This window comes from Rhinolophus sinicus, chromosome 15 (assembly GCF_057876585.1).
Source record: "Rhinolophus sinicus isolate RSI-liver-muscle chromosome 15, RSI-T2T, whole genome shotgun sequence".
In the NCBI taxonomy this organism is placed as follows: domain Eukaryota; kingdom Metazoa; phylum Chordata; class Mammalia; order Chiroptera; family Rhinolophidae; genus Rhinolophus; species Rhinolophus sinicus.
Genome location: NC_142515.1, coordinates 77,345,647 through 77,367,437, shown reverse-complemented (window position 1 = coordinate 77,367,437; position 21,791 = coordinate 77,345,647). Strand labels below are relative to the sequence as shown.

General features: G+C 50.8%; 2 protein-coding genes and 1 long non-coding RNA gene across 5 annotated transcripts in view; 2 read left to right on the top strand and 1 right to left on the bottom strand.

The window, feature by feature from the left end:
• The first annotated feature begins 9 nt into the window (after window positions 1-9).
• RPS28 (ribosomal protein S28) lies at window positions 10-1,177 on the top strand. The gene is made up of 4 exons (XM_019711930.3): window positions 10-131; window positions 226-273; window positions 765-898; window positions 1,086-1,177. The coding sequence occupies exons 1-3, from the start codon at window positions 93-95 to the stop codon at window positions 885-887; spliced, it is 210 nt and encodes a 69-aa protein (XP_019567489.1). The 5' UTR covers window positions 10-92; the 3' UTR covers window positions 888-898; window positions 1,086-1,177.
• Window positions 1,178-1,355: 178 nt separating this feature from the next.
• Window positions 1,356-11,820, bottom strand: KANK3 (KN motif and ankyrin repeat domains 3). 3 transcript variants are annotated; one of them, XM_074337713.1, is made up of 12 exons: window positions 11,729-11,761; window positions 9,111-9,244; window positions 8,747-8,808; window positions 6,656-7,930; window positions 6,479-6,578; window positions 6,068-6,271; window positions 5,883-5,967; window positions 5,167-5,383; window positions 2,792-2,934; window positions 2,509-2,709; window positions 2,323-2,421; window positions 1,356-1,582 (listed from the first exon to the last, which is right to left on the bottom strand). In XM_074337713.1, exons 3-12 carry the CDS (start codon window positions 8,778-8,780, stop codon window positions 1,505-1,507), a joined length of 2,436 nt encoding a protein of 811 aa, XP_074193814.1. In that variant the 5' UTR covers window positions 8,781-8,808; window positions 9,111-9,244; window positions 11,729-11,761; the 3' UTR covers window positions 1,356-1,504. The 3 variants fall into 3 exon arrangements, with proteins under 3 accessions (XP_074193814.1, XP_019567485.1, XP_074193813.1); XM_019711926.2 differs by lacking the exon at window positions 9,111-9,244 and having other exon boundaries at window positions 11,729-11,820; XM_074337712.2 differs by lacking the exon at window positions 11,729-11,761 and having other exon boundaries at window positions 8,747-10,741.
• Window positions 5,290-21,791, top strand: part of LOC141572682 (uncharacterized) — a 17,495-nt gene continuing 993 nt past the window's right edge. Inside the window, exon 1 of the long non-coding RNA XR_012498041.2 lies at window positions 5,290-5,421. This is a non-coding gene — a long non-coding RNA (uncharacterized LOC141572682). The remainder of the gene's footprint in view (window positions 5,422-21,791) is intronic.

Here is a 21,791-nt window from a genome sequence, read left to right as displayed (position 1 = left end):
CGAGAGTGGGGAAGGGCGGGGCTAGGACGTTGTATAAAAGCTCTTCCTAAAGCACGTGACTCCTCTCCGCCGACTGCCGCCGTGCCGCCATCATGGACACGAGCCGTGTGCAACCTATCAAACTAGCCAGGGTGAGAGGGAGGCCGGGTTTTGAGGGCCGGAATGAGGAAGGAGGGGGAAGAGGGGCCGGGCGGGCCAGGTCTGACCCCAACTTCTTTCCGCCAGGTCACCAAGGTGCTGGGCAGGACCGGCTCCCAGGGACAGTGCACGCAGGTAAGCGGGTGGGGGCGTCCCCGGGTCTGAACCATGCCGTGTCCCCTTAAATTCCCCAGGCCCTGCCAGTTGGAATCAGAGAACCGACGTCCCTTTTATCCCAGGGCTCCTCGAGGGTCCGAACCCTAACGAAGGCTCTGTCAACCGGGTCTGAGCTCCGACGAACCTCTTTCTCTTGGCTCAGCCCCTCCCAACGACCACTGTGTGGCTCCACACCCTGCTGAGTCTATTCCCGTTCCTAACATGCCCAGAAGTGCAGATGTCCCCTTTGGTGGCTGCTGCTGGGACTCAAGAGCTTTGTTCTCCATGTCTCCGCCCATTTGGGCTTTTCTCCCTTCCCAGCACCACCTGCCAGCCAGCCTCAGTTTCCTTTTTAAGTATCTCAGGGCCGGCCCCAGCACGTCTATATCCAGATCTGCCCACCTCGCGGTGCCTATCCGTGGCCGTCCCAGACTCCTTTCCGTCTCTCCCGCCCCCCTTGGGTCCCGTAGGTGCGAGTGGAATTCATGGACGATACGAGCCGCTCCATCATCCGCAACGTAAAGGGCCCGGTGCGCGAGGGCGACGTGCTCACCCTTTTGGAGTCAGAACGAGAGGCTCGGAGGCTGCGCTGAATTTAAGTCTGGTGAGTCCAATACTGGAGTGGGGGAACTGAGACCCAGCACCTGTTAGACTCTCAGCTGCTGGTGGGGAGGCTTTGCCAAGCCCAAGGGTGAGGGGCTCTTGGCGGGGGTGGGGATGTAGAAAGGGTCTGCAGAAATTGGCAAGGCTGGGGAGGCCTGTCAGAATCTCATGCTTGGGTCTCTTTACAGGGTCCTGGATGTTTGGGTACCACTTGGATGTTGAGTCCACCACTTGGCCTACAGGGATGATCTTCAACTGTCAATAAAGCGTTTGTATTGTATGTAAACTCAGGTTTTTTTCTGGGTTGACACTAGGTCTATAAAACCTTCCAGTGGAACACCCAGGTGGTCACTGGCCCTTTGCACTCTGGAAACCTGCGGGGGTTCTTCCCCAACAAGGCATTTTCTTTTTGAGAAGAGGGAACCATGTGTTTATGTGTCCTTGAAACAAGACATGAGTTTAGCTAGGAATGTTTTATTAGGGAAGGAGGTTGGGCCACAGCTAGCATCTGGACAGTGCACCCTGCTGTACCCCAGAGGCTGAGGTCGGGTTGGGGGGAATGATCTCTTCACCCCCCCCCCCATCAGGGTCCGTTGTGCCAGGCTGCTCACTGAGATTGAGGGTCCTCTCCATTGTCACTGCTTCCTCTTTCACCAGGCATGGCCATGGGGGAGTCAGGGGATGACTGGTGAGAGAGAGAGAGAGGAGTGTGTGTAGGGGGAGGGTTTTCCTGTCACAGTCTCTTGGCAGGACGTTGTGGGTTTCAGCCCCCTTGGACTCAGGGATGCCTAACCTAGTAGAGCTCTTGTTCCTGTCCATTGTGGTCTTGTCTAGGGAGGAACCCCACTCTTTACAGTGGAGCCAGGCTGCCTGGGTTTGAATCCCATCTTTGCCCCATCTGACCTGGAAGAGGTATGTGACCTCCATGCCTCTTTTCCCACATCTCAACAGGAGAGAGCAGGATGGGCAGGTTGATGGAGTTTAATTACGCAAGTGCTGAGAAGAGCCTGGTATTTGCCTTTTGAGGATAAGCTCTCCCCCTTGGGGATATACTGAGTGTTCCCCTCACTGCCTGCTGCTGGCAAACTCATCCAGAGTCCAGTTCTGAAGCTCTGTGACTTGCAGGGAGCCTGCATCCTCTTTCTCCACCAGGCCTAAACTCCAAAGGGTCCCTAATTCCTTTGCTGTGAGCCTCCCAGGGGGCAGTAACAGCTCTCCTTGATTATACGTCACGTTCCCTCTGCAGGCCTCAGGCTCATGACTTGTAAAGTGGAGGAGTGTCAGCCACATAAGGGATTCAGACCCAGGTTCCCCATCCCTGCTGCTCCCCTGGGGGCAGGAAGGAGGTCTTTCTAGGGCATACTTGGTAGTCTCCCCCATGTGCTGCTAGAAAGCTTTGTTGCTTGGGGCTGGGGCTGCACTCACCACGGGACCAGGCTGGCTCGAGCTCAGGTGGGCATGCAACAGAGCGGCCACCTCATCCTGCTCAGCCTCCAGGGCCATGGCCAGGGCACTGGTGCCCTCCTGAAGGATAATAGGGACAATCAGGTCCCTGAACCAAGGCATGGATACCCTGCCACCCTGCACCCACCAGCCCCATTAGTGGCTCACATTATCCAGGAGGGCAGGATCGCAGCCTGGCTGGGCCAGCAGCAACCTGACGGTGTCCAGGCGTCCATACTCACTAGCACACATCAGCGCTGTGGCCCCATCCGCATCTTGTACATTGACGTCTGCTCCACATACCAGCAGGGCCGCCACCATGTCCTGCCGGCCGTGGCTGATGGCCAGCATGAGGGCTGTCTGCCCCGTCTGGGGAGTGGAGAAGGAGACAGGGTTGGCTCCTGAAGTGGAGGTGACCTTGGACTTGGAGCCAGGGAGGGTGTCGACGCACCTGGCTGGCCTTGGCATTGACATCACCCATGTGGAAGAGCCTGTGGACCACAGCCATGTCCTCCTCGTGCCCCACGGAGGTGAGCGCAGCCAACATGAGGGCTGAGTAGCCTGCTCGATTCTGTTGGTCAACCTTGCAGACCCCTGGAAGAGGGGGTCAGTCAACTGAGAAGAGCCAACACTCCCAGCCCAACCTGGTCCACTCACATCTCTCCCAGTGTCAGGTTGATCTGTGTAACGGGTGGTCACCATGGGTCATAACTGACCCCTTTGCCTATGAGGCTCTTCCCCCAAGAGACATGGTTCTTCCCTTAACTTCAGGATTCTGCTCAAATCTCACAGGGAGGCCTTCCCCCACCTACTTCAAACTGGTTTTGGGACTTGGTTTTGTTTGCTGCTGTATCACCCAGTAACTAGAACAATACCTGACACGGTAGGTGCTCAATAAGGGATGTATATTTTCATGGCTACTACCCACCAAGCTACCATTACTCCAGAGAGCTGTGCCAGTGGTCCACCTTGGTATGAATCCCCTCGTTTGCAAATAGCAGCCAGAAGCAGATCAAAAAATTTGGCTCAGTCTCCTGTTTGAAACCCTCCTGTATCTCCTATTGCTCCTGGAATACAGGCCATTGTCCATGATGGTCTCTGAGGTTCTGTTATTTAACTTCCTCTCTGGAATCCTCCCCCTCCCCATGCCTGTTACATATTGAATTGTGTCCCCAAAAAAGATGTTAAAGTCCTAACCCCCAGTACTGTGACTGTGACCTTATTTGGAAATAGGGGTTTTGCAGACATAAGAGAAGGCCCGAAGCCCATTATCTGTGTCCAAGGAGATGGGGTGGGTGCAATGGATAACGGTCCCATAATGTCCAAGGACTTGGAGTTGAAGAACAGGAGACAGTAAAATGAGACATCAGGAGGTGAGTTGAGAAGGTCCTGGGTGTTGAGGTTATGGAAGGGGCGTAATCGGTGACATCAGAGTCTTTGGGTGACCTTGCAAGTGTAAGGCTGATGTAGAGAACAAGGTGATGGGAGAGGAGCAGGTCAAGGAATTGAATTCTGGGGGTTGGAGCCATGAAACAAAACAGCCCCTACATGAGGGGTACATTGAGTGGCTCAGGATTCTGGGTGAGGCCAGGTTTAGATGGCAGCAAGCAGATAAGGGCATAGGGGATACTGGTGATGACCAATGTGAGAACCAGAAGGTCCAGTGCAACATCTGGGGAGTTGAAGCTAAATGGGAGTTTGAATACTGGGAATAAAAAATAAGGGGGTCCAAGGAGCCTTGAGGCCCTTGTGATGGCATTTCTGCCTTGGCACCTACCACAGCCCCAATTCCCTTTAAGGCAGGAGATTCCCAGGAAATATCTTTCAAGTTCATACATCAGCACCTCTCCCAAGCCCCAGCTCCCTGAGCAGCCCTGAGCAGCTGCGCTCTTCCTCTGGCCACCAAGTCTTGCAGGGATGCGAATGATCTGTGTGTTTGGGGGTGGGAGGGTGTATAGGGGACCTGATTCAACTGCACTGAGACTTGCGAGGACTTCAAAGGGCAAACCCCAGAGGTTACTGAACCTGAAGGAGGGCATCCAGCAGGGCTCTTGGTGGGCAGACAGCTTGTCTACTGTCCACTGCCCCCTCTGCTGTGAGTCCCATGGGGAAAGGAGCTGTATGTGGGAGGCCCACCCCCACCCCAGCACTGCATTGGTACCTAGTAGGCTCTCAGTACATGTCAGTGGGCTCATCAACACCTGGGGCTGTGTATCTGCTCCAAAGGCAGGGGATGAGCCAGTAAGAGGCAGGTGAAGAAATGTGTGAAATGGAGCCAGTACAGGACCTAGGAATGGAGGACAGCACAGTATCCCAGCCCGGGAGTAGTCACAGCCCAGACCAGTGAGTACTCAAGATTGGAGAAGCAGGTGACTGGACATCGGGGCGGAGGAAAGAGGTGAGTGCCAGGACTGGAGATTTAGGGACAGGTGTGGTGACCACTGACTGACCACCTACCGCAGGTCTCGCTATTGAATATGTGTTACCACAGCTGCCCGGGTAGGGAGGTGATGCATCCCCATTTCACAGATGAGGAAGCTAAGGTTGGGGAGATTAAATAACTCCCCTAAATTTAGGTCGACATGACCCCAAAGCCTGAAATTGTGCCCCCCCCCCCCCAAAGTGAGAGTCAGGTCAGAGCAGAGCTCAGCGCTGAGAGGTCAATGCATCTACGATGGATCCTGTAACCCCCAAGGAAGGGTGGTGCCATCTGTTGGCCAGCCTTTCTCTGCGTGCTCCGGGTTCTCCCAGCCAGGACCTGCCCAGGCTCTTCTTTCCATGGCCCCCCATTGCCTGGTGCCCTGCCCACCCCTCCTCCATGCTGACCCGTATCCAGCAGCAAGCTGGAGATGGCCAGGTTCCCATGGGACACGCTGTAGTGCAGGGCTGTGTTCCCGTTGCCATCTGCCAGGTTCACCACGTACTCCAGCAGCTCCGGTCCCAGGCGCGCCAACGCCCCCAGAACCCCGGCAACAGGCTCCGCCGGAGAGCGCCGCTGGCTCGACATTCGAAACCACTCCTGGGCCACAAGGCGCGCCGCGCCCTGCGAGGACAGAGGGAAAGGCATCGGCGCTGGTCCGGGTGAGCTGGCAGGGAGAGTGTGAGGGCGGGGCTGGGAATCCAGGCGGGGGAGGATGGTCACTGCTTGTCTGGAGGGTGGGAGGGAATGGGGACCCATGGGGCCGCACTCCTTTGGAGGAGGGAGTACAGGAGTACAGTCAGTGTGGTTCGCGAGGGCAGGGGTCTTCCCCTCTGGGGAAGAGCCTGTGAGAGAACTAGAGTTGAAGAAGGCGAAGAGAGCATGGGGCTTGGGTCTGCGCTTGGGGTGGGGCCCTTTTGGGGAACCAAGAGAAATCAGCGCAGTCCCGGTGCGACGACGATCCCTTTGAAGAGCCTGGGATCGGTGGAGGTCCCTGGCGCAAGGAAACAGAAGGCAGAACCCTTCCCCAACTCTAGGAAACCGGACATGCTCCCTTAGGACGTCAGGGGAGGTCCCTGGCGGGCCCACGATTCCATTTGTGATGGGCTGTCCCCACACTCACGCTGTCGCGGGCGACTCCACGGGGCCGGATCAGCTGCCGCTGCAGCGCTGCGCAGGCCTCCCTCAATCGCGGGCTCAGCTCGCACCTACCAAAGAGGCCGCGAGAGGTTCAGGAGGGGTTAGGGTAGGGACGCGGGGCCGGAAAGAGAACAACCGTCCCCACTCCGTGTCTCTGGCACCGCTCACCTCCCTTGCGCACCCGGCTGAGATTCTGCCTCAGTCTCCGGCTCCCGGTCCCGGGCATCCTCGCCGCTGGGAGGCCCGGGAGCACCGGAGTCGGATCCCCCGCCGCTATCGTCCCCGGAGCCCGAGGAGCTGCTCCTTGGGGGCTCAGCAACGCCGTCCTCGCTATCGGCCTCACTGTCGTCCTCGCTGGATGAGCTCTCATACCTGGGGGCAACGTGGGAGACATCTGCTGAGCCTCCCCTTTGGGCTCGTTCTGGACTCCTGCGGGGAGGGGGGAATGGCTGTCCCCATTCCCCAGATGAGGAAACTGAGGCTTGCCAAGACCACTCTGCGAGCGAGGGACAGAGCTGGGATTCAAACCCCAGTCCATGCTCCCGCAGATGCTGCCACCGGGAAGGGGAAAGTGCTCACTCTCCGTTGAGGACGCCAACAAACTGCAGGCTCTTGGGTCCCGGGCTGGGTTGGGCGCCAGGTGTACCGTCTCTCCTCTTCATGATGGATTTGAGGATGCCTGCCGGGAATAGATGAAGGCACTGAATTCGAGTTCCGCGGCCAGCAAGCCAGGTCTCCGCAAGGGGTCGGACTCACCAGTGGGCGCCATGGCCCTGTCCCCATCCGCCGGTCCAGGTAGATTCTGCGTTACGGAAAGGGCCTCGGCGAGGGACTCGGTTTGCGTGGCCTTCTCGGTACAACCCCACGGGGTCTGGGTGGCAGCCTCGCGCCGTTGAAGTAGGGCCGCTGCCTCCTCCTCCTCTGCAGCCTCGCGGGCCTCCTCCAGCTCTCGCAGCCGGCCCCGCAGGAGCTCGCTCACCCCGCGTTGGTGCTCCAGGCTGGTGCGCAGCAGCTCCAGCTCGCGCTCGGCGGCGGCGGGCAGCCCCAGCAGCGCCTCGGTCACCCACGCGTCCGCCTCAAAGGTCTCGGGAGCCGCCTCCACGCTGGCCTCCCGGATCTCCGGCACTGCCTGGGATCCCGCCTCTTGGGTCCCCAGTACCGTCTGGGTTCCCGCATCCCGCGTCTGGGGCGAGCCGGAGGGCGTCCCCGCCGCCCCTTCGACCTGGAGTGCGCCATCGCTGCGCCTCGGAGCCTCCTCGTCCGGGCCGTTGGCCCGGGGGCTGGCCCTGGCGCGAACGCCGCGCTCGGAGGTGGCCAGGCGTTCGGTGAGCCGCCGCAGCTGAGCGAGCTTGTCCGGGCGCGCCTCGGTCTCCCCGTCGGGCTCTGGCTGCGGGTGCCCAGCCAGCAGCCGCGCCTTCTCAGCGCGCAGCGCGCGCACCTGCTCCTGCAGCTCCGGGAGCGCGCGCGCCTGGTCCTCGAGCTCGCGCAGGCGCCGCAGCGCCGCGGCCATTTGCTCGCGCACCAGCTGCAGTTGCACCGGCCCGGGAGAGGCAGGGGCGGGGTGGGGGGCGGAGCCTAGGGCTGGGCTGCTGCGGCCGGACCCACGAGGGCTGCGCGCGCGCTCGTGTGCCTGCGCCAGCTCCAGCCGCCGGCTGGTCTCCAGGAGTGTGTCCTCCACGCGCGGGTTGCGCACCGGCGTTCGTGGCGACAGCGGCGGCAGCATCAGGAACCCCGAGGGCGCGCCCGGGGAGAGTGCGCCCGACGCTCCTCCGTCATCGCTAGCCAGGGACTCGCTGGATGTCCAGGCCCGTGGGCTGCGCGCGCCCGCGAGATTGGCCCGGGGCGCGCGGGGACGGCGCGCCGGCGGGGGACCGGGAGCGCGGCGGGCAACCGGGCCGCGCTCCAGCTCCTCCACGTACTTGAGGAAGTCCAGGTCCAAGTGGAAGCCATAGGGCGTCTCCACCGCGTATGGCGAGCTCGGGCTGCGGGAGCCCCCGATCGGGCCAGGGCACAGACGAGGGTCGCCCAGGTCTGCGGGCGTGACGGGCATGAGGGGAGTCAGAACAGGGGGACCCGGGAACGAATGTACAAACGGAGCGCGTCCCCCACCCCACCACGACACACCTGCCGGGCTCCACCTGCACCAAACTCCATACCTACCATTGCGCACAGGCACACCCGCGGCTCAAATGCCTATCTGCGCCCAAATAATCACGCAAACACGCGTTTATTGAGCGCCTACTGTGTGCCAAGCACTTTTCTAGGAGCTGGGCACACCGCAGCGAACAAGATAGACAACATCCCTGCCCCCTTGTAGGAGACAGAAAAATAAACACGATCATTACAGATGGTGCTGCGGGCAATCATAAGATGAAATATAGAGTAACTGGAGGAGGCATGACTTTGGCTTTTGTTGTCAGCGCCTGCCGGGGGGACTTATAAGTTGAGCCCTGAATGATGAGGAGGAATCAGCTGGGGACAGAAGGACCCTAAAAGAAAACAGCTGATACAAAGGCCCTGGGGTGGAGTGAGCAGGGTGGGCTGGAGTAACTGAGGGGTGGAGGTGAGGGTGTACAGAGCAGTGAGGGAAGGGAGAGGAGAGGAGTAGGAGAGGTGGGCTGGGGCCAGACAGTGGGGGGCCTCCTGGGCCACCATGAGGAGTTGGATTATATTCCGCATGTCGTAGGGTGGTACAGGAGAGTGTTAAGCAGTGCCAAGACATTAGCCTACAGACCTTTAGAAAGCACCCTGTGGCCACCATGCAAAGGAGGGAACTGCAAGGCTGTGTCCCTACACTGGCATGAAGTTTGGGTCTTTGTACACATGTATCCCATTTTGCACACTCACCAGGCAGGTTCTGATTCAGGGCAAACTTGGCCATGTTTCCTGGAGTAGCCACCAGACACACCCTGAAAAAGACCCCCAAAGGGGGTGAGGGTAGAGTCAGGCAGGCCCTGTCCCTCTGGGGTCTGCCTGGATTCTGCGTGAGTAAACAGACTCGAGCTACCTACCCCCACACACCATGCTCTCTTTTCCCTCCTCCCTCAAGAGGCCTTGAAACTTTTGAATAAATGAATGTGGGGACCCCCAGGTGCCAAACCTCAGCCTGCTGGACAAGAGGAGGCAGGAAGGGCATCAAAAGAAGAGAGGAAAGTGATCAAGAAAACAAGACTAGCTGGGGACCAGGGTGGGGGTGGATGTCATTGCAGACCTGCTGCGTTTTCTGTCAGTCCCTGGGGAAAATCAGAAATTAATGCTCAAAGGAGTGGAATGTGAATCTTCAGAAGAGGAAGGCAAGAGTTGGAAGCCCTTCATGGGCTCATTAAGAACCCATCTTCTCAGATTCTGCAGATTAAAAAACAAACACTTGATTTTTTTTCCTTAGACAAATGCAAACAAGATATACTTATGCATATGATTTTTTACCAAGGTCAGTTGTGAGACCCTTGTAGGAAAGATGGAGTTGTGGACCAGATACTCCAAGAATACAAATCAATGGATACCTGTGCCCCCTAGAACGTCTCTAGTGGAGTGCCACAGGGGCTTGTAAGAGCTTGAAATGGAACCACAAACACCCAGGTGGTCAAAGTTGCGACCATGCCTGGGCTGGAGGGAGAGTAACTCTTCAGGTGACATGATGGAGGAGCTAAGAAACAGGGAAATTAGGCCACATCTAACAATGTGATATTTAACAAAGACAAATATTGAGTCCAGAACTTTGATTCAGCAAGCACAGGGTGAGAAAAATAGGGCTTTGAAAAACCCACATGAAAAACCTTTAAGGAAGGGCAAACTTCTTGTATTAAGTGCCTACTGTATGTCCTGCCTGATTAAATGTAACCCCATATAATCATGTAAGGTATATATTATTATTCACATTTTCCAGATGGGGAAACAACATGAAGCAATTAATTTGATTGGCTGTGGGAAACATCTACAGATTGGGCTCCACTCATCTTCTGGGGACCCCTTGCCTGTCCAGCCCTCCACTGGCAGGTGCCTGCCAGACCCAATCTGTACTCTTACTGACCCACTGCTGATCTGTCTTAATCAGCTGGCAATCTTCCTGGTCACCCCTTTCAGCCTCTTGCACTCCTGATGACCACCTGTCTCCCTGATACCAACCAGTCACTGAGCACCCACCCATCCACCTGATTAACTCTGCTCCACTGCTGGCGGGACCCTCCCAGCCTGGATCCTTGACCTCCTGCACCCCCCCCCAAGGCCAGGCAGGGCCCCTTCTAGTCCTGAAGCAGCTGTTTCCTGTCCCTCCACACTGGCTGCTGAGAGACGGCAGGTCAGAGGGCAACTAGTCATTACGGAGGACAGCCAGTGCCTCTCAGGACTTGTTTTTAGGAAACTACCCGAGAACAGTTGGGTCGTGGAAAACGCCTGGGTGGGAACTTAAGGGTCTGGGCCTGCCTCACACACAGCTGGCTGTGTGACCCAGTGGGGTCAGCCCCCTCCCCAGGTGACCTGGTAATACCCAAATCCAAAATGCTGGGAACTCAAAGAACAGCTGTGGGCCATCCCTAAGACCCAAACCAGCTACGACTATGGGCCCAGAGGCTGGGCTGAGAAATGGGTGGATGCTTCAAGAATGGCAAATAATAATAAAAACAACACTTTTTTTCCCCATTTTCTATAGACCAGCTTCTATTCTAAGCAATTTATGGGTATTAACTTAAAAAAAAAACACCTAACTAAACCCTCTGAAGTAGGTTTTCTTACTATCATTCTCCTTTCCCCCATTTTACAGGTGGAGAAACTGAGACACAGATTAAGTGACCCTCCCAAGTCACATATAGGCAAAGGCAGGATTTGAATCCAGGCAGCTTTACTAGTGTTTCTGCATTGGCCACGTCACTTGATGGTCTTCTAGAAACAGCCCTACCCTCCCCAACCCTCTCAGGCTGCACTCGTGCCTGTCCCCGCGTGTGTCCCTGAAGGGTGGAGCGGGCTTACATCCTGGAATGGGGAATGGGGGCACCCAGCTGCCCGACTCTCGCCTGAGCTCCCTGCCTGAGCTGTCACGGATCCTCTGCCTGGCGCCCCTTCATTAGGCCGTCAGAGCCGACTCCATACGCCCCCACTCCCGCCCCAGGAACTATTTTAAGATTCGGAGCTGTAATCACGAAATCTGAGGGGTGGGGGACGCAGCGGGCAGTGCGGATCCCGGTCCAGGGTAGGGGACGTCTTTCTGGTTTGAGGCCCTGCTTGTGGCACCCCCTAACTTTGGGGCTGGACTCTCAGACTCCTGAGATGGGGGTGGACGCTGCTGATGGTGGGAGGGAGAGGTACTCAGGTCAGCATCCACCACCCTCTCACCGCGCCCCCAGGACGGCCTCGCAGAGACAGAGCAGTTTCCTACAGGAAACGCCGCTGGGCGGTTCCATCCGCTGCCCATTGTCTGCTGGCCCGGGGGCCGTCCGTCCCTCCCCGCAACACCATTTCCGTATCACCCCTCGCCCCCGCCCCCCACACACACCCAGGTCCACCACGAAGGACTGGATTCAGGTCCCCAAACTGTCCGGGAGGGACGCCGGGAAACGGTCCCGGAGTCGGTTGGGGAGCTAGGGGGCGAACAAGCCCCCCATTTGGCTCCTGAAGGGCGGGAAGAGGGCGATCTCACGAATCCAGAGCCCCCCCACTGTGCTCACAGTCCACCTGGGGCTCTCAGTGTGGGTGGGGTCCCAGACGGAGGACACAGCGTCCGCCCCGTCGCAGCGCGCTGAGTCCGCAGAGGGGCTGGAAGCGCAGCGGCCCTTCCCGGGGTGTCCCTTGATCCCCCTATGACCCGCGTGGGTGCCCCGCAAGCCGGCGCTTTACCTGAAGCCGCAGCCCCCGCCGCGCCCGCATCGGAGCCCGCCCCCTCGAAGCTCGGGGACGGGTTATTAAGGCCTTGACGCCAATTGACGGTCACTCCAGCCAACCAACGCCCAACACTCTCCAAAGTGTCCAATGGTGAGGCAAGGTGAGCCGTTGCCGCGAATGTGGGGCGTATCTGGGGGCGGGGCTTTGAGTGACAGTCCCTGAGAGCAGGCAGGGCGGAGCGCCGAGAGCAGCGGCCAAGTGCTTGGATTTGATCCATGGGACACTAGAGACCCGTGGAAAGTCTCTGAGCAGGAGAGCCACTGGGAAGATTTGTGTATTTGGAAGATCCTTTGGGTGGAATCTGGAAGAACTGACGCTCATGTCCCAGTGCCTGGGAGAGGTACCCGGACCTGGATGTTTCCCATGGCCGGGTCTTTGCATTTGCTGTTCCACCTTCCTGAATGTCTTCCCTGCACATGTCTCTCCCAGTGGTGTCAGCACGTTAAGGACAGGAAACTGATTGATTTTGGTCATTGCTTTATCCAGTGCCCTGGGCCCACAGTAGGTGCTTAATAAATGTTTGTTGAAAAAATGATTTAAAATTACATTCAACATTTTAACCTATTTGGAATATATTATGATCTAACGTGAATGTACAGATTGTTTTTTTTTACCTGATTATTTGAGCATTTGTTGAGCACCTACTGTGTACTGTGCACTGTGTAGGTCCCTGAAGGGACACAATCCCTGCCATCCCAGATCTCAAAGCTGAGAGGCAGAGACAGATTTTCAAGCTGAAGATTATTGTAAGGGGGTGACCGGTGGGAATTGAAGTCTATGGGATGAGAAAGGAGGGGCAAATCCCTGACCTGGAGGGTGTGGGGAAGCAACCTGCAGGGGTGACAGTTAAGGAAGGGTGCTCCAAATAGGAGAAACTGCATATGCAAAGGAAAAGAAGTAGGAAGTTCCACCCCTGGGGGACTTTGTTTGCAGGTCAGTGTGTTGGTGGGAGGGGAGCTGGAGGGATAGGCAGAAAGCATCTGAAGCAGCTCCGACTTTACTGATCAAATTCAGTAAATCCATTCAGAGGCAGGTTATTGTATATCAGATTCCCTGCCTCTATTTGTCCAAGTGCCACTCTGCTTTAACTACTGTAACTTTAGAATATATTTAAATATCTGCTATTCCTCTTTTTACAAAACTCCTGGGCGATTTCCATTCTTTTTTTTTTCTTGCAATAAACTGTATGTAGAATTCTGTCAAGTTTCCCCGTGAAAACTCCATTGGAATATTTAAAATATTTTTATTGTGAAATAAAATGCACATACACACAGAGCCAGACTCAAGAAATCACATCAAATAAATGAATTACTTAAGGAGTACTGAAGGGAGTTTCTCAACCAGGGTGATTTTGTCCTTTTGGGGACATATGGCAATATCTGGAGACATTTTTGATTGTCATGATGAAGTGGGGGTAGGGCTGTTTTTGGCATCTATTGGGTGGGGGCCAGGGATGCTGCTAAACATCCTACAGTGCACAGGGCAGCCCCCCGCAACAAAAGATTATTTGACCTGAATGTGGAAAGTGCTGAGGTTAAGAAACCCAGCTGGGAAGTGAACATAATTATAATCCCCACTCATATCAACACATTGCCAGCTATGCAGAAACCCCTCTATGCACCCCGCCCCAATCACAGCTGCCTCCTTACTCCACAAAGTAACCGCTATTGTGACTTCTTGTAGTAGTCACTGCCTTGTATTTCTGAATAGTTTATCACCCAAATGTGAGTCTCTAGACACTGTAGTTTAGTCTTGCCCATTTAAAAAGAAAATGACATGTCTTTCAAGTTGCTGTTAATTCACAGGTTCACCCTCCATCCCCTTCCTTTCCTTAGGATAAATTAATTGCACAACTCAGGCTGTTTGTCCTGAAACGTTTCCCTTGGTCGGGGTGTTGCTGATTCCACACTCGTGACGCAGCAGTTCAGTATGTTGCTGTCCTCCATACGCCCTGCAAATTGGCAGTTTGTTCTAGAACTGGGATCAGACTCAGATTTGATTCCTTTGGCACCACTGTGGGTGGTGTTATGCCTTTCACCAGGAGGCTCATACTGTTTGTGACTGTCCCTCCTTGCCTGAGGCCAGCAGCCATTGAGGGTTGCAAAACAGTGACCTTCCTCCAGCATTTCTTCCCCATTTATTAGCTAGAATTCTTCCTTTGCCAGATGCTTCCCCTTAAATCCTATGTGGTTACACAGTAGAAATTCCTGTAGGAAAGGCAATAAGTGCTTCCTTCTTTCATTTATTTATTTGTTTGTTTGTTTATTAAAGTTTATTGAGGTGACAATTGTTAGTAAAGTTACAGATTTCAGGTGTACAATTCTGCAATACATCATCTATATATCACATTGTGTGTTCACCACTCAGAGTCAGTTCTGTTTCCATCACCATGTATTTGATCCCATTCATTCACTTTATATACCAGTTTTCAAAATAATGAATGGATTCCCCACCATCCTCTGAAGGTGATGAATTAGACTTTTGTTGTTAATGTTTGAAGTCATTATGAGCTTATGGATTGAAACATATCCCTTGCACTTAACCTCACTGACAGGCCTATCTGGGCAGTGGGAGCCTTTGCAGTTTGGAACTTTTTGCAGTGAGTCTGGTAGTTTTTGGTGTTTTTTTTTACTTTTTTTTATTGGGGAACAGTGTGCACTTCCAGGACTTTTCTCCAAGTCAAGTTGTTGTCCTTTCAATCTTAGTTGTGCCTTTCAGCTTCAAGTTGTTGTTCTTTCAGTCTTAGTTGTGGAGGGCGCAGCTCAGCTCCAGGTCCAGTTGCCGTTGCTGCCCACCATCTCTTGCGGGAGTTGAACCGGCAACCTTATGGTTGAGAGGACACGCTCCAACCAACTGAGCCATCCGGGAGCTCAGCGGCAGCTCAGCCCAAGGTGCCGTGTTCAATTTTAGTTGCAGGGGGCAGAGCCCACCATACCTTGCGGGACTCGAGGGATTGAACTGGCAACCTTGTGGTTGAGAGCCCGCGCTCCAACCAACAACTGAGCAATCTGGGAGGCAGCTCAGCTCAAGGTGCCGTGTTCAATCTTAGTTGCAGGGGGCAGAGCCCACCATCCCTTGCGGGACTTAAGGGATTGAACGGCAACCTTGTGGTTGAGAGCCCACTGGCCCATGTGTGAATTGAACCGGCAGCCTTCGGAGTTAGGAGCACGGAGCTCTAACCTCCTGAGCCACCGGGCTGGCCCCGAGTCTGGTAGTTTTTGATAGTTGTCTTGCTCTCTCAGGTGTTCCAGGCTCATCTTGAACATATTCTGTTCCAGACCTGGCATTAACCAGAAACTCTGGTTTCTTTTAGTGGGAAATATACCAATTTGGGTGTTAGGAATGCTCGTTTGCTATTGGGGTGTTTGTTGTGTCTAGACTTTTTCAGTGAACAGAGCTAAGTAGGGGGAATATATATATATATATATATAATATATATATGTATTATATATATATTACATCATATATGATTATGATACATAGCATATGTATCATGATAATATAACGTATTATTATATGTTATATTACAATATAATATATAATTACATATAAATATATCATATCATGATTATGATATAATATAATGTATAACAGTATAATGTATTATAATAAAATATATTTATATGTAAAAATATATGAAATATGATGTATAAATATATAAAACATAATATCATATTATATATAGTATACAATATTGTTATAAAATACACATATGTATAAGTATAATATACATATGTGTACATTCTATGTTATATAAAATATTTTATGAGTTCATTTTTATATTTTCAATTAAATTTCATGACTTTTTATTCAACCTCTTTGTGGTAGGTAGAATAATATCCCACCAAAGATGCCCACATGCTAATCTCCAGAACCTATGAATATGTGACCTTACATGGCAAAAGGGACTTGCATATGTGATTCTGTTAAGAGTGTTGAGAAGGGGAAGTGATCCTGGAGTATCCAAGTGTCATCATAGAGGTCCTTATAAGAGTTGGCAGAAGGGCCAGAGTCACAGAAGGAAAATGATGACGGAAGCAGAGGTCAGAGTCTTGTGATTGCTGGAAGGGGGGCCACCAGCCCAGGAATGCAGGTGCCTCCAGAAGTTGGAAAAGACAAGGAAACGGATTCTCCCCCTCGAGCCTCCAGAAAGATCACAGCCCTGAAGACATCTTGGTTTTAGCCTGGTGAGACCCATGTTAGACTTCTGACCTCAGAACTGTAAGATGATAAATTTGTGTTTTTTAAGTTACTAAGACTGTGGTACTTTGTTACAGCAGCCATAGGAAACTAATACTTCTGCTATCCATTTCTCCTTTCTTCCATAAAAATCCTAGTTCTCAAGGATGCAGAAGACAGAATTAGAATATTTCATAATTACTCATTTGCTTTCATCAAAATTGCTCACACAACCGTCTCAAAAAACAATGCCAATGCCATATCACCAATAAGTGACCAAAAGCACTTTAAAGTATCTTTTGCATATGTTCTCCCCATTCTCCATCCTTTTTTAAAAATAGTGGTACTGCATCTACACTGTGAGCACATTTTGCCATTATATACAGTGATCTTTCCATTTTATCCCCTTTCAGTCTTAGTTTTACAAGCAACTGTATGCTTCACACTCTCTGGCAGTCCTACATTCATGTCTTTCTAATCGTTTGTTTGTCTGAAGTAGAATCTTCAAGAAGACCTCATGGAAAGACACTATATTCCATTAGTGCTCACGTGTTGATAATAGTCTGCATCCTTTCTATTTGAAACTCGGTTTTGCTGGATATAAAATCCTTGGCTTTCATTTTCTTTCCTAGAATAGCTTTAAATGTATCACTCCATTTTCTTCTTGCATAAAGCATTGCTGTCAAAAGTCTGATGAGGGGCTGGCCCAGTGGCTCAGGTGGTTGGAGCTCCATGCTCCTAACTCCAAAGGTTGCCGGTTCGATTCCCGCATGGGCCAGTGGGCCCTCAACCACAAGGTTGTCAGTTCAATTCCTCGAGTCCCGCAAGGGATGGTGGGCTGCGCCCCCTGCAACTAGCAATGGCAACTGGACCTGGAGCTGAGCTGCGCCCTCCACAACTAAGACTGAAAGGACAACTTGACTTGGAAAAAAAGTCCTGGAAGTACACACTGTTCCCCAATAAATTCCTGTTCCCCTTCCCCAATAATAATAAAAAAAAGTCTGATGAGAATCTAATTTTGTTTCTCTTGTAAGTCATTTTCTCTTTTTTCCTAGATGCCCAAAGTATTATTCTTTTTTCTTTTTTAAGTCCAGTACTTTTATTAAAATATGGCTTGGTGTGGGTAGTTTTGAGATGAAGCTCTTAGGTTCCATTGACGTTTTTATTGTGGTAAAATATACATAACATAAAATTGATCATTTTAAATATTTTTATTTAACTTTTCCATAGTGGCTGCATCATTTTATATTCCCACCAACCACGCGCAAGTTTCCAGTTCGATCATATCCTTGCCAACACTTATTTTCCATTTTTTTGAATTTTTGTAAGTTTATTTAAGCCAAACTGACCATTAAAAAAAAAAAGTCATCCTAGTGGATGTGAAGTGGTATCTCATTGTAGCTTTGATTTGCATTTCCTCAATGATTAGTGACGTTGAGCATCTTTTCATGTGCTTACTGGCCATTCATATATCATCTCTAGAGAAACGTCTGTTCAACTCCTTTGCCTGTTTTTGAATTAAACTGTTTTTTTTTGTTGTTGAGTTGTGGGAATTCTTTATATATTGTGGATATCAATCCCTAATCAGATATATATTTTCTCCTATTTTGTGGCTTGTCTTTTCACTCTGTTGACAGTGTCCTATGATGTATAAAAGTTTTTAACCTTGATGAAGTCCAATTTATCTGTTTTTTTCTGTTGTTGCCTATGCATTTGGTGTCAAATCCAAGAAATCATTGCCAAATCCAATGTCATGAAGGTTCCCGTTATGTTTCTCCTAAGAGTCTTATAGTCTTGGCTCTTAAGTTTAATTCTTTGACCCATTTTCAGTCCATTGAATTTTAAAAGTAGAAATTGCAATAAACATACATTAATTTGGCAAGAATTGGCATTAAAAAATAAGATCAGTTATTTCATCCATAAACATGATGTATCTGTTAATTAATCCAAGTCGTATGTTAACCTCTTAATAAAGTTTTATAGTTTTCTTCAAACAGGGCACATCCTTCTCCTTAGGGTTATTCTCTCTTTGGGGAGAGATGGCTGCTTTTGTAGGCAGAAGCTCTGTTCCCTATGTTTTCCTAACTGGCTGCTTTTGTCATATTGGAATGCTATTGGTATTGTGTATTTGTGTTCATTTGTTGTGTATTGTCTTTTCTAGAAACACTGAATGGGATGAAAATGGGGATTTGAGAGATGGAAGTAGAGGTGGGAGGGAAACCAGACGGAGGTGAGACTTGGGAGGTGAGAAAGACAGGGTTGCAGTCTGGATGGAGCTGTAACCAGGCTAAGTGATGAAGGAGGGACCAGTTTGGGGGCAAAGTCATTGTCCTTCCTCAGTTCCAATCTTCTCATGTCTCCCACCTCCCTTAGTGTAAGAACCAAAATCCTTACAGTGGCCCACAAGACCTTGTACGACCTGTTCCTGTCACTTCTTTCCCTCCCTTCTCCTCCCAATTCATTCTGTTCTACCAAACACGGGCCTGCCTCAAGGCCTTTTCACCTGCTGCTCCATCTACCTGGAATGCTCTTCCCGTCCACATCCACATGACTTCCTCCTCACCTCTTCTGATCTTTGCTCAGATGTCACAATGAGGCTGCCCTGGCCCCTTTCTCCACTCAAGACCCCTCTTAACCTGCGCTATGTTTTTTCTTAGCACTTATAACCTTCTTACTTATATGTGTTGTGTTTTGCTCACTGGAACGTCAGCACCACATGGGTAAGACTTTTGTCTGTCTTCTTTACTACCTGGTCGCCAGAGCCTTGAACAATACTTGGCACACAAAAAGTGCTCAATAAATACTTGTTCACTGAATGAAAGGAATGAAAAGTAAATTTGAGCTCCATGCAGACCAAGGATTTCTGAGGGGCCCTGGAAGAGTGTCCCAGCCTAGCCAGCCAGGGTGGAGATATGGACCAGGGAGAAGGAACTTTGGGTGGGTGAGGGGAAGAGATACAATTATCTGAGGCCTCATAAATAACCCCCCCTACCCACCAATTCTTAATACAGTTCAGGGTAGAAACTGTGACCCTTCTCTGTCCCACCCTGTCCCACACTGAGACTTGAGCCACAGGAGAAGAGAGGGAGTCTCCTGGCCACTCCAGGACTCACGTGAACCCATTGGGAGCCACTTTCAGGCCCTTCGCCAGTTCAAGGGCCTCCTGGAAACTCCGTAGCAGCCCCCACCCTGGTCTGGAATGCCTGGCTGCCCCCAGAGAGGCTGTGGCTGCCCGTCAACCCTCACACCCCTGACCCTGAGGACTGACTGCCCCAGGTTGGGGGCTTCCAAAGGCAGCATGTCCTTCCACTCAGTCCCTAGCGACACACTCCACCTTCCTCCCTAGGCTCCAAATCTAGGTGGTGTACATCCTGTTAGTTTCACCACCAGAAATAGCTCTGGAATGCATCCCTGTCTCTGTGTTTAGTTAATCCAAGACCCTACCATCCCAGGCTCTCTACTGTCCTCCTGCCACCCACCCCTCAGCTTTGAACAATTTATGTCTCTCTCCAGGCAGGAGCAGACTGGAGTTTCACATGTTCTCATATGTCTCTTTCTTAGCCTAGTTGAAATTTACATGGATGTATGTTTCATTGTTACTCTTTACACCTGACATATATTAAAAGCAGACTTTTGTTTTGAAAAGAGAAAAATTCTGAAATGTTCTAAATTAAATAATAGCAACCAGAGAATGAGAGAAAGACACAAGAATAGTTAACCAGTTAATAGCTGTGGACCAGCTAACAAAAGACTGCTCACATTCCTGAATGTATGTTGGAGCTTTGAATCAACCTCCAGGCGTCTTATTAGCTGAAGACCAGACACCAGGCATCCTGTATATGCATGAACTTTCAGGAGTTGCCTGTAACCATTCAAAAGTAGTAAATATTGCTTTATTATGGACTGTGCCGCTATCATAGAACGGCCCCTCCTTCACCTGCTCCCACCCCCTTATCTGTAACCAATATAAATTCTTTCAAAACAACTTACACCTTTCTTCCCCAAACAATGTATAAAAAGTAGCCCTCTACTCCAGAACAGTGGACCTGCTTGTCTTTTCCACCTAGCTCTGATGCTTGTAGTTTAGACTGCACACCCCAGGACCTGGTCTTTTTTCTGGTTATGGCTCAATAAACCCTTTCTTTTAGAAAAGCTTTCAACTGTGAAAGTTTTTTTTTGGCGGGGGTGGGTGGGTGGCGTGTTTGTTTAACAGTCCTTATGCAGTATTTATTTTAAACAATTACTAAAAGCAACCAATCAGGACAATTGATTCAGGCAAGAATCATCAATGGATACTGAAACTAGTGGGTGAAAGTTTCAGGAGAAACAGGATATTTGCACAGCATCAATGTATCTGCCTATAAGACACATATTAATTACAAAAGGAAACATACTAATTTTACAGAGGAGAAACAGACAGGGCTTTAACCAAGTGATCATAGTGAAAATGACCAGTCACGGGGCAAATGGCTATCATATGCATCTCAATCTAAGGCACAAAGGACAAACCATCACCTTGGTGGTATTCCTTCCAAAGATGGGTAACCTGAATCTAATCACGAGGAAAAGTCAGACAAAACCAAACAGGGCCATTCTACAAAATGGCCTATAACCTTCAAAAATCTCAGTGTCGTGGACAAAGAAAGGTGAAAGAGGGGCAGCAGGATGGCTCAGTTGGTTAGAGCGCGAGCTCTCAACAAGGTTGCGGTTCAATTCCCGCGTGGGATGGTAGGCTATGCCCCCTGCACCTAAAGATTGAAAACGGCGACTGGACTTGAAGCTGAGCTGCGCCCTCCATAACTAGATTGAAGGACAATGACTTGGAGCTGATGGGCCCTGAAGAAACACACTGTTTCCGAATATTCCCTAATTAAAAAAAAATTTTTTAAAGGAGGAAGAGTGTTCCAGATGAAAGGAAGTTAAAAAAGCATGACAACTAAATATGTGATCCTGGATTGGACCAGGGACCAGAAAATTTAAATTGCTATAAAAGACATCATTGGGCAATTGATAAAATTTGAATAAGGTCTGTGGTTTAGATAGCAATATTGTATCAATGTTAAATATCCTGATTGTGACCATTGTACTGTGGTTATAAAAGCAATGGTTTTCAACTGGGGGCAGTTCTGTCATCCAGGGAACATTCGGCAATGTCTGAAGACATATTTGGTTGTCACTACTGGGGTGTGTGTGTCCTACTGACATCTAGTAGGTACAGGACTGGGATACTAAAATGCACAGGACAGACCCCCACAGCAAAGAACTGTCCAGCCCAAATGTCAACAGTGACAAAGTAGAGAAACCCTCTGCAAGAGAATATCCTTTTTCTCAGGAAATATAAATTGAAGTATTTAGGAATAGGAAGGAGTCATGGGACTAGTTCTCAAAAGGTTAAAAAAAAATTATCTCTCTCTCTCTCCCCCTCTCTCTTTCCATGGGCCTTCTTAATGTTCCTTAAACACATTAGGCACAGTCCTGCCTCAGGGCCTTTGCACTGGCTATTCATTCTCTCCTCCACAGGTGTTCGTCCCCCAAATATCTGCCTGACTTACCCCTTCACATCCTTTACTTCCCTGCTCAAATTCCCTCTCTCTTTTTTAGAATTTTTATTAAGAGTTTATTTGAACCAAAGTGACAACATATGCTGGGAGCAAGATTTCAAATGCTCCTCATACTCCTTTTTTTTTTTTTATTAGTTTCAGGTGCACAAAACAATGTAATAGACATTTATCATTTATATCCCTCGCACTATGTCAACCCCCCACCCATACCCCTTAATGAAACAGGTTCTGACCACTCTACTTAAAATTACAAGCATCCCCCCCGCATTCAGTAACTC

Excerpts from the sequence above, each read along its gene's own strand:
- RPS28 (XM_019711930.3), top strand. The coding sequence starts at position 93 with ATGGACACGAGCCGTGTGCAACCTATCAAACTAGCCAGG. Across the intron at positions 132-225 it reads AACCTATCAAACTAGCCAGG|GTCACCAAGGTGCTGGGCAG; the intron begins GTGAGAGGGAGG and ends TCTTTCCGCCAG. Across the intron at positions 274-764 it reads CCCAGGGACAGTGCACGCAG|GTGCGAGTGGAATTCATGGA; the intron begins GTAAGCGGGTGG and ends TGGGTCCCGTAG.
- KANK3 (XM_019711926.2), bottom strand. The coding sequence starts at position 8,780 with ATGGCCAAGTTTGCCCTGAATCAGAACCTGCCTG. Across the intron at positions 7,931-8,746 it reads CCTGAATCAGAACCTGCCTG|ACCTGGGCGACCCTCGTCTG; the intron begins GTGAGTGTGCAA and ends TCACGCCCGCAG. Across the intron at positions 2,710-2,791 it reads TCAATGCCAAGGCCAGCCAG|ACGGGGCAGACAGCCCTCAT; the intron begins GTGCGTCGACAC and ends TCCACTCCCCAG.